General features: G+C 39.3%; 1 protein-coding gene across 4 annotated transcripts in view; it reads right to left on the bottom strand.

Moving 5' to 3' along the window:
• Positions 1 to 491: 491 nt before the first annotated feature.
• Positions 492 to 12,049, bottom strand: part of SEMA3D (semaphorin 3D) — a 138,528-nt gene continuing 126,970 nt past the window's right edge. For 3 of the 4 annotated variants that reach the window (XM_030459131.1, XM_030459138.1, XM_030459146.1), the window contains 2 exons: positions 11,539 to 11,678; positions 492 to 1,842 (listed from right to left, as the gene is read on the bottom strand). In XM_030459131.1, the coding sequence (XP_030314991.1) occupies positions 1,429 to 1,842; positions 11,539 to 11,678 (554 nt within the window). In that variant the 3' untranslated portion in view covers positions 492 to 1,428. The remainder of the gene's footprint in view (positions 1,843 to 11,538; positions 11,679 to 12,049) is intronic. The other variant, XM_030459153.1, reaches the window with a different exon arrangement.

The raw sequence follows: 12,049 nt of genomic DNA, 5'->3' as shown, positions 1-12,049 counted from the left end.
ACTCAAAAAGGCGTGAAAGGCAAAATGGAGGGAGTTTAGGTGGAAGAGGGGAAAGGGGGGGCTGTGACTCATGAGAAGAGGCAGTAGGGCTGATTTTGAGCTTGTGTTTGCTGCTGCATATCAGGAATAAATTCAATTAAATCACATTGTTGACAAGAATGAAGCCAGTTGTTCTTGCTTACATGGAAAGATTTACACAAATAAAACCAAAATATGAAGCAAGGAACTAGGAATACTTTACAAATGAAATTATGGTATATAGCAAATTTCTAACTTACAAGCTTTATTTACACACGGACATCTTTTGTTTTATTTAATTATAATAAAAGTATTAATTCCAACAATGCAAATTCCATTTAAAAATACATAATACCTTTGGGAGAAAATCCCAAATACACACATCTGAGGAATGTCAGCTCTGTCTCAAGAGCACTGGTCTCAGCCACTAAGTATTTTCCCTCATCGTCTTTTGTTTTAGCTTTGTTGTTGTCTTTTATTTTTATTTTCCTCTGTTTTCTTTTATTTTCATTTTCCTCTGCATAAAACAAAGCCAGAAAAGGGACAGAGAAACAGTCAGAGTCAAACCTTTAGAGAGACAGAAGAGGTGCAGGCAGGAATCCCATTATTTGTTAATAGGATTTGTGCATGTATCTCCTACAGACCACTTAGGAAATTTACTCCCAAAATATCTCCGTGGCAGTTTCAATTAGAGTCACCATTTCATTTCAGCAGATGGACTGCAAACTGATGGCTACTCAAACTCTAATGAGTAATACCTGATAATTCTCCTCTCTAAAACTATGATTATGCTTTCTTTTTTTTTTTTTTTTTAATTTTGTTCTAATGGGAAGAATGAATATTGTCTGTAAGCCAACACATAATTTGATTTTCTGCTGAGCCTCTCTGTGAAAGCAAACCCCACCCATGTGCCTGTATACAAGCTCAATGGGAAAATTAGCAGGTATTTTTGCATATCTGTCACACATTTCTACCATGCTGCTTATTCAGAAAGATGCCAAAGAACTAGAAATACATCTGCCTTCCCCTGAAATGCAGCCATCTCTAGGGTAGAATGTGGCTGCAAATATTAACATGGGAACATGGACACTAAATCCTACGTGAAAATTATGCAGGAAGTACAGAACACACGTCACGTAGCCTCAGGCTACCCAGGAATTAGCTAGAAGTGTACTTTGCTTCTTTTTAATGAATGCATTTTTAATTATTGTCTGGTGTGTGTGTGGTACTCCAGTAAGGAATTTCTCACTTAGTATCGAATCCCACTTTACAGTCTCCTACAAATTAATAGTGATGGTGAGTTATCTGATGTCAATAAGAAGCAGTACTGATTCATAGGCAGGATGCACAAAAACAGAACACAGTATTTTTCTCATGGTAAATGTCCTTTCTTTAAATAGCATTTACAAACTACGTAGACAGAGGTCTGGCTGGCTCATGGTGTCTTCGGTTTCGCTTTTTCTTCATCTCCTGCACATGCTTCCATTTGGCACCACCTTTGTTCCGCTGCCGCCGTTTCTCCCGGTGCCACATCTGTTCACAGTACTCATCCAGGCTAAAGCTGGGGCTGCTGACGAGCTGGATGTAGTCCTTGTACCTCAGCCGGGACTCTGTCAGCAAATCCCTCACCCGGCCCTCCTCATCCTCAGTTTTTTGAGTGCTTTCCATTTGCCCATTCTCAATTACATTTAAATTCAGCTTCACGATGGTGTGGACGAAATTGTGCTCCTGGGCTTTGCAAAAGTAGGCTCCTGCATCCCTTTTTTGCAAGCTGCGGATCAGCAGGCCGTGCTCTGTTTTGATGATTCTTTCATCAGCCTTTAGCTGTAGGGTTAGACAAAAAAGAATAATATACACGAGATTCATCAGCAAAACCAGAACATTTTTCAGTGCTACGTTGAAGCGGACGAAAGGCTCAGCTGGCACCCAGCATGTCCCGTCCCTTGAATGCCAGAACATGCTGGGGCATGTGCAGCTCTGTTCCTAACTTTAGCATCTGTAACAGTGACATTTCAGGAGTAAAACATACATGCTGTACAGCCTAAAGGACAGAGATGAACACTTATCACACCACAATGAAGAAGTTAAACTACATTCTGCAATGAAGAATAGCTATTTAGTGCCACAAATACCTTTTTTTTTTTTTAGCTGCTCTTCTTTAGGTATCTGTAGTGCAGACAGTACACCAGGATACGTAACAGGAGCACTGAGGCCCTATTACACTGAAAATAAATACTAATACTGATTTTCAAATGGAAATTCTGTGATTCTTATCTTTTCCAACTGGTTTTTATAAAATGAAGCTGACTCTGGCTTTGACTCATTAAGAAGTGATTAAAAGCACCCAGTGAGGTCAGATGAATACAGCTGACTACAACTATTTTATTGCTAAGATATGTGAAGAAATTGGAGAAAAGAAAAATTAAAAAAAAAGAAGAAGCCAAAAAAAGAATGAGATTGCAAGTGAGGGTTGAAGTCTGTCAGTGTAGAAGTGTGGCTTCACTTATGAACAGAAATATTTCAAAAAATACAGCAGGTCCTCACATGTTAAAAATAAGGTGTACCTCAGAGTACTAATAATACTGTGAGGTAAGTTACATAGATGGTGATATGAAAATTATTTCCAAAATAATCTAAGTCAAAAATAAATAAATAAAAAACATATTCCCCCCCTCTAAAACAAAAAAAACCAAACCAAACAAAACAGGAGGGAGCACCGGGTACATAAATACTTTTGCAGCTGGGCAACATAGAATGTAAGTGATTTGCCAAAGACCATACAAAGATTAGTAGCAGAGGTGGAAGTAGAAAGCAGAGCCCTAACTCTCAGTGTCCAACACCAGCATTTCCTTTGAAAATGATCCTGGTCTAGGCCACAGCTGCCACCTCCCAGGCACGCTATGTTCTGCTGCCACGCAGAGGCTGCAGCACACAATGGCATGGAAGAACCTGGAGTGCTGCTTAGCACTCAGCCTGCAGCCAAACCAGGGCCTTAAAGACAGCCTCAGCACTGCTGGCATTGTTATAATGCAAAGAAACTTCAGCAGAAGGCTGAGTAGTGGGCTTAAAAAAGGGGGGAAGAAGAGGAGGGGGGGGAGGGGCAGAGTGAACCAACACCAAATCTGGAAAATTTCCCAGAGTGCACATCTGACCCTCCAGCAAACTTCAGAGGAGGAAGATCAGGGAGGCATAAAGATGACTAAATTAGATTTATTCACAGTGGGTAAGCTACACACTGTTTCTTTATGTAAAAAATCTGCACACAATTCCCTCCTCTACTTCATGGGAAAAAATTTATACATACATATGATTCTCCATCTGTTATGATTCTAACTCACTAGTACTTTATCATAATAGCTTCTCTTGAAGCAAAGAGATGGATGACATGACTTCCCAGGACTTTTTGCTTTATAATTTTCTAATTTTCTATGAGAATGACTTTGAAAGAGTCAAATAATTTAAGAGGCCATTTAGAGATCACCAGAAAAAGCAAAATGCATACACATATACATATACATATATACATATATACAGAGAGAGACTTTGCGCTCCTACTGTATTACCTGTGACATTCTTCAGTAACACACAAACTATACAGGCAGTTATTTAAGCAGGTACATAGGTAGATGAATAGATAGGTGTGTGTATGGATGGATATAGGCCTATGTACTGTCACTGACAGGACTGCAGCAGAGACAAGAACTCAACTGCTAAAAAAGCCTGGTCAGAACATGGCTCTAGCTGCCTAATTCTGTGGCCAAGGATTTTTTGGTTCATGCCACCAGCTGATGTTGTTAAGTAAGCCACAAGCTTTAGTTTCCTTGTTAGTAAAGTTTATATATGCATGCCTATTTGGCACCAGTAGGGTAAAATCATGCTAATTTCATGACATTCCTGGAAAATCAATTGTCCTGACAACAGGTGCTACATGAACACAAGCTACTTTTGATTCACTGCACTGAATTTAAACCCAAGAAATCATCGCCAAGCCACAAGCACATATGCAGAAAACAAAAGGGATACAGACTATAAAAGACACCTTTCCACATCCAGAACCTACATCATAGGGCAGCAGTCCTTAATTTTACCAGCTAGTGACACTTCTTTCCAAGTAAATATACCTTTCTTACAGTAAGGAGTGCAAAATGTGTAAATGAATGCACAAATGAGTAGCTGTAGGCTGAAATATGTCTACGACAGGTGTTTCTTTGTCATGCTGTACTCCAGAGAGGAGTAGGAACAGGGGCCAGATGGAAGTGCTTGGAGGCTTGGTTGTTGCAGTATGACAAGTGAGCCCCTCTTTCTTCCACCCAAAGTTCATGTCAACATGAAGGCCCAAGTTTGAGAAATTTCGGGAAAAGGAAAAGAAGAAGCAGCTAGTTTCCAGACATTTGGGTTTCATAAGGCACTGTGGAAAGACCAAGTTCCCACATTGTCTGAGTGAAAACAGGACAGATCTCTTTGAGCTCCAGGCTTGATGCAATTGCAGCAGTAGCATCTGCCTATTGGTGGCTCTGCCAGTATTGTAGTCTAGAGGGTCTTAACAGCTGTGCACCTCCTACACTTGGAAAACCTCCAGCTGGCTGTTTCAGCTGGCTGGGTGCCAGTCACAAGAGACCTCAGTGGTGCTTTGCCTATTTTCAGTGAAAGGAAGGCAGAATAATGGCAGATCTAGACTTGAAAAAATCACTGGACCCCCAAATCCAGCACTGCGCTACTCATAACTATTTACCATTTTTGTAGCAGCCATCAATTTTAGTCATAAATGTGCTGAATTTCCCTCCTATCTACCACAAAGAAAGCTAACAGGGTCTATATCAGTTGTGTCCCTTAATCCCAGCCCATCACAACTCCTATTTTTAATGAAGCAATGTTCTTACAGAATGTCCTGTGTTAACCTTGGATATTGATTTACAGTGACTGTCACCTCCTCCTTCTCCGTGCCTTCATTGTTCATTCCTTTCTTATCCTCTGGCAGGATGAAATTATGGCTCCGATTTCACACGTATTGAGCAACACTTCATTACTGTTTTCCTCCCTCACTTTTCTTTTTGGTATCCTGTTTATGTTGTTTTACCCATAGGTTCAAAACTCCTCCTGTCTTTGCTCTCTACTTTTCCCCCCACAGGGCTCTGGAGTTTCATAAACACCTGGCATTTCATTACTTGGTAGTAGATCTTTAACCTTTCACTTGAATGCCTAATGTGCTCTTTGGTTCCTGACCTATAGATGTAAAACATATTTCACTAAATTTTGAGGAGAGTGAAAAGACTAGTTAGATAAAAGATAAATTTATTTTGGTCAGCTGTGGATTCATTGTTTCCCCCTCCCGTGTCATAATCAATAACTCTTGTAAAATATTTGTAAATAACATCTAGCAATTCAGAAGCATAAAGGCTTTAATTCATAAAAGCTTGCTGACATGTGCCTAAATTTGAGCATACAATAAAAATTAAACATGAGAGACATATTTTGTTCAATAGGGAACAAATTATAAACCACAAAAATGAAGCAATTGATTACTTTCTTTACTTAGTGGAGTGGGAACAGATTTCTGACAGTATTTTATCAGCAATTTGCACTTTCCATCCTTCATGATAAGCATGTTTGTTTGCCTAAAATTACACTATCTGAATTATTGCACATGCCATAGGCACTGGCAATATTTGAAAAAGGGAAAAGATCTCCAAGCAAATCAAAGAGTTGATTTTCACAATCTGAATTTAACAATGGAGGAAAAATAGTCATTGCCAATAATAATGGCAAATCTTTAAACAATCAGTAAGTTGGAAAACAACCAAGGATTTGAAAGTGCTGTGGCACCAGGTTAGGTCAATGCCTTTTGTCCTTTGCTAATGATGTGTTTAGATAGCTCCCTCTTTACAAATAATTCACATGTCAACTCTTTCACAGTTAAAACACTGCACCTGTCTGGGAGAAGAAAGTGGCTTCAAAGCCTGCCTTCCCTCATTAATCACCATGTGAAAAAATGTTGGAGGTAAAGCTGTACTAATCATGGGTTAGCTGCAACCCCTGAACAAACTGAGAGGAGGAGAAAGGAAAATGAGGAACATTTGCTGAGAATTCACATGTCTTTGTTTTTCTATTGTTTTCTTCTTCATTCTCATCATTTGACTGGAAATAAAGGTCACTGGAGTTTTTTGGTATTATTATTACATATGACTGTTTCTCTTGTACTGGGAAAATCATCATTTAACTCAAATACAGCTGTAGAGTTAATTTCTCTTTTATTTTTTTCTTTATTCTTTATTTTTTATTTTAAAAACCCATATTTTTTTTATTTACCAAGAAGCCACATGAAAAATGAAGAATGTGTTGCTGGTACAATGCCATGTATGGAAACAGATGATTTCTATTTTCAAGGTGAAGCTAACTTCTTATTCTGAGACTAAATTTTAAACTCCTACTGCCTGCTCCCCCCCTTGCCCCCCCAAGCCCTTCCCCCAATATATCCAAATCAAAGCAGAAATATCACTTGCTGTATCTCATTTCAGAGTTACCTTTTTTTTTTCCCTCAAAAAACACTGTAAAATATGAATCTTAAGAATCTCAAGATACTAGGGGGAAAAAAAAAAGTTAATGAGTCATAAAAGAGTGAGAGCTGTAAGTAGTCCCTAGGCTGCAGAATGAATGTCTTCTTATTTTTGTCCTTTTTTATTTCACTGACCTAAGGATTCAAACACTGGTATACACTTCTCTAACAGAAGATACTACTGGTACTACTGGAACCACTGACCTTGGTGTATGTCCTCTTCTTTATTCAGCTCTCATCCAACTCTTAGATTTTAGTGCTAGCACTAAGTCTGTGACCTTTTTTTCACAAGATGCTACTGACAAGATGTTTGTAACAAATAAAGCCAACACTGTGACACAAAAATCTCCAGATACAAAAATACATGGAAACTTCTCTCTTGGATAGACTGAAAAATTCTCAGTCTGGCTACAATGTGGAATGGAAAAAATGCCTTTTTGCTCCAACAAGGGACCTTGGTCACACTCTTGCACCTCCCAAGATGTCCTGTCCAACAATGGGCAATCCTCTTGTATCTACCAAACCATCAGATGGTTACTAAGCTGGATCTATCAGAAAAAACACAGCCCAGACTGTAGGACAGGAACATATAAAAGGCGAGAAGCCCTGAAGAGGGAACTGGCATGTCCTCCTGCTTTTCAGGGATTTATTTTCATCTCCAGATATGAATAGAGTAGGAAGAAGAGAGAGTTAAAAGTGACCTGCTCTTATTCTGTCACTTCAGGCCATATGGTTTGTTCTATCTCCTGCAAAAGGAAGTGCCAGCTTGGCAGACCTGCAGCCACAGGAGATGCTGGGTGAAAGGCAGCCTAAAGCAGGGGGGGCTAATGCTTTTCGGAGCCATGGGGCACCAAAACTAATGACTTTGTAGGGAGCCATGAATTCTTTTTTTGCAGTCCTGACACCAATTACACACATAAAACACAGGAATTTTTCTGAGAAATAGATAACTGTTTTAAGCTTCAGAAAGCTTCAGAAGTTTAAGATATTGTGAACAGATGACATCCTCACTTTTTATGAGCTCTGGTCACCGAAACGCTTTCCCTCCTCCCTGTGACTAACCCTGCATGCACAGGAACGAACGTGATCAATTGTGTGAGCAACATGAAACACAAAAGCACTAGATATTTGACTCCTGACCTTAAAACAGCCTCAGACTACAGGGAAATGTACTCCCACTGGCAGCAAAATGACCTGGTGACAGCTCCTGTACCACAGGAGATCCTGTCCCTCCCCACAGGTTGCTCTGCCTGGAAGTCACATTCTGAACCATGACCCTAAGGGTGAAAAGTCAGGGACATCCTGCTGGGCCAAACGCTTCCCATCTAGTCTGGATTTTGCCCTTTTCCTTCCCTCAGGAAGCTGCAGTGCATGTCCAGGAGACTGCATAACCACTTATTTGTAAAGCTGGGTTTAAAGACTTGCTGAGACATTACAGTTGCAGCCCTGGAACTAAAAGTCCTTAACTTAAGTTCCAGGTGCACAGAGTCATTTGCAAAGCATGGTATCATCATCACAATAAGTTACACCACTAAGACTCACACTAAAATTATGTACAGTGTTATTTGAGAAATCTGCTGCAGGAAGGGAGAGAGAGAGCAGAAAATGTAATTGTAATGGGAAAAGTTATGGTAAGGTATTGTCTGAGTAAAGATCAAGCTACACACTAAATATGACCACGCTGCTTTTGTCAAATATGGTATTTTTGTCAATTTGAAGTACTTTGAAAAGAGTACTTTGAAGTACTCTGATGATCTTTGGATTTTCTAGGAAGGCTTCCAATTAGTCTGTAATACGAATGAATTCATTATTCACCGATAAGTAAAATTAGAAAACCTAAAAATCTCCATTTCTAGATCCTAAAATTACCAAGGGTTTAACATTTTAACCTGCAAATACCCTTCTTCTATCTAATATGAGGAGTGATTGTTCAGCATCTCTGCAGACCCAGTCATTTAGTTGGGCAGCCATGTATGAATTTAGGAATAGAGCAATAGAGGTAGAGAAGCCCCCCTTCAAGCCTCCCTCCAACAGCCCTGGAACTAACATGGGTCAAAATACAAGAAATTCTCTTATTATAAAAATGTTCTGGTAGGAATTGAACTAAACAAATAGCTACAAACTGTCTTTAAGTGATCTAATCCTGTAATCATGAGTGCGTGCATATGCATTTATATAGGCTGTTACCTTCAAAGCCTGCAAGAAAATATATACAAATAAACTAACAAAGCCACCCAAAGGTGTTGCAAAATATAAGCTCCAACTTCTCTTTTATCAAAGTTACATCACAGAAGCATTGCTGTGGCTTCAGGGACAATGTGTGGTAAAAAACTATTTGCCTGCTGATAGCATTCATAATGTAGAAAATCAGCCTGCAGATTTCTCCTTAAAATTTCTTCTACATTTGCCTCAAAGGTCAATCTAGCCTTTTACCAGAGCTTTTTTTTTCTCATACAAACAGATGTCAGACTGTTTACACAGAGCAAACCCAGTAAACACTGGTGTGGAAGGCTGCTAATGTGCAAAGATGTGTGCTGTGTGCTTGCTGGAGCTTCAAATGCCATCAGTCGTATGCTCACATTCCTTTACTCTCTCTCAATGTGCACATCCTTGGCATGTTAGGCAGTCCTGCAGTACTGGACATCACCATATCTGTGTAACTGGCATTTGGCCTAGAACAAGTAGCATGGGCCAGGTCACTGCCACAATGTACCATAAAGCATGGCAAAAAATAAGATAGCTTTAACTTCAGCTATGCTTTACAGTTTAGTCTGCCCTAACTTAGTTCAGAAGTTGGTTTGACCTGCAGTTTGCTCTGCAATTAAATAGGGAAGATAGATTGAGCTTGGCTTCCTGACCTTCAGAGAGCTAACTGAAGCTGTGATTTATGAAAAAAATCAACTGATTTTTTTTTTCCCCCAGATTGACATAGATAAAATTCAAAAGCAGCCCTTCAAAACAGGCTTCCGAATCTTGAATGTGTGGCTTCTTACAGTACAGAAATATTTCATTCTTCACTGTCTTGTTTAAGCACAGTTTGTACTTCTTTTTGAGAAGCCCAGAAACATGCTATAGATGTAATACAGTATTTTAAAAAATTATTTGAGTCTCCTCAAAGCTTAACTTCCAGTTCAGAAAAAACAAACAAGAAAAAGAAATAAAAAGCAAACCAAACCAAAAATCTCTTACCTATCTGCCTAAACTTACTTTAAAATGAGTCTTAAACACATGGGTAGGATTAAACAAGTACTTTACTTGTTTCTGTGATCAAATATGTAAGTGCATTTGCAAACTGTTGCCTTATAGAAGTAGAGTCTCCTGTACAGGACAGTTAAATCAATTAAAGCAGAAGCAATGAATGCCTACAGATCTTTAAAGGCTGCTGCACTTCTAGCTGGGTTTTTCACTTCAGCCACCTGTAGCTGTGAGCACACTTGACCAGCTGACCAGAAGATCACTTTTTTCCTAAGGTTGGACGTTAGAGGTGGGATTTCAAACCAGTAATCTTTCTTCTGGTGCTCAGTTCATTTTGTAGGGAGCACTGTTTCTCCTAATTCATGGATTTTTTATTCTCAGCAGAGGAAAGAAATTTTGCCAATCCAAATCATGAGTAAGAGAAGGGGAGCAAATTAAAAGAACTGCAGTAGCATAGTCAATCTACAGCCTTGCAAGTTTTTTTGTCTTATCTGATGGAAAATCAGAAGTGCCTTGTATCCCCTTACTTTGGCTTTCTGGGCCAAGACTTAACACTGATTAGAACTACTGTCATGAGTCACATCTCATCCAGAGGTGATGCTTTCATAGGCACCTGCCCTGCTTTGCATCTTCCCAGCCTTTAGAAAGAACCATCACACTTCTTGCATTCACAATGTCTCGAGAGGATGAAATATCATTGAGAATGGAAGACTGGTTGGGTGTTGGATAGGTCCTGTCATTTAAACTATATTTTGTCTCAGCTGAATGCTTAACAAAAAAAGCATATCTAACACCTGGGACCAGCTCATTTCAAAGTACAGTTCTTTTTCCTTCTCCTTCCCCGTTGCCATGGTTGCCATCACAGCAGGACTTGGCCTCAGACACAAAATCACTCATGTAAGAGAAAGGCTATGAAAACTCCTGAGGTTTGAAATTCACTCAGACCCAGTCCAAATCAGTCCCAGCACACTGACCTTTTGGCAATGTCAGAGGGCTTCTTTGTTAGTACCTCAGAAAGGAATCAGCAGAAAATTGTGCAGGGGTTCTGTGGGGACCTGGAAGCTTCTCCAGGGCTTTACCACCAGTGAGGACACCAAACCTGCCTCCTGCAGGAATTAAAAGTCATCACAAGTCTCACTGCTTTCTACTCCAGATGCAAGGTGCTATTCTTTGACCTGACATCCCTGCATCAGCACAGAGTGCCATTTAAGAAAAATTCTCAGATGTCACTAACAAGAAAAAAAGCAAGTAAAAAGCTCTTTACTGCACAGACCATTCTGACTGAGGATAGATGGAGAGAAGCAGCAAGCCACACATGCACTTCTTAGCTACACTGTTTAATACGATAAGGGAATGTAATCAGACACTAAACCAGAGATTTTATTAAAACAAAGGATTTTGAACATACTTTTAGCTACTTTTAGCATACTTTTAGCATACTTTTAGGTTGTTGTGTTGATTACTATACAAAAAGTCTTTCTTTTCAGTACTTTGATTTTTTTTACCACTATTGGGAACTTAATTTCTCTTTTCTTCTTTACCTTTAATAGAATGAGCACAAAAGTCAAAATAAATATCTAAATCAGTTTATGACACAGTGCAAATGGCTTCCCTCTTCCTCACTGCATGCCCCAAATGGTAATACCAGAATGCTATGTGATACCTAAGGTGAGGCTGGGAAAAGTAAAACATCAACTAATCCCAATAACTCCTGCCTTTCAATGCATCTGAATTCTCCATAGAGGAAACTTGCCTTGATGACTATAACTTACCTCTTCTCGATGTTCTTCTCCAGAGCGCTGAATATACCACCTAATAGAAGCTTGCTGGGACTTAGGAATACATTCCAGAAAAGTTGAATTAAATTCAATGCCAAAAATCACCTTTTCATCAGCAGTTTCATGACTAATGCCTGGAAAGCAAACATGGTACAGGAGATTAACCCTGACCTGGTTTTTAAAGCAATGGGAAAATAGCCTGATTCAGAACAGATGCTATAAGAGTGAGTGAATTGCAAAAAAGCAAAAGGAAACTTAACTTTTAGCTTAAACTATAACTATGAGGATTTAGAGGTGGCTGCTAACCTTCCTCAGTGCAACTGGTTTTTAAAGAGGCCAATAAAATCTATATCATGAGTTTGCTCCATTTTAAAGTTGAGGCTTTCACCTTTGAGGAATTTAAAATCTGACCTGTATTTTTCCTTTAAGTAATGCAACTATTAAACGGAGCTAAAACTGCTAAAGGTAGACTGTACAGTCTGGTTTGTTCATCCCAAACAGTTTA

Source organism: Calypte anna, chromosome 1 (genome assembly GCF_003957555.1).
Source record: "Calypte anna isolate BGI_N300 chromosome 1, bCalAnn1_v1.p, whole genome shotgun sequence".
Taxonomy (NCBI): domain Eukaryota; kingdom Metazoa; phylum Chordata; class Aves; order Apodiformes; family Trochilidae; genus Calypte; species Calypte anna.
Note: the sequence above shows the minus strand (reverse complement) of the source record. Positions and strands in the feature narration are given on the sequence as shown.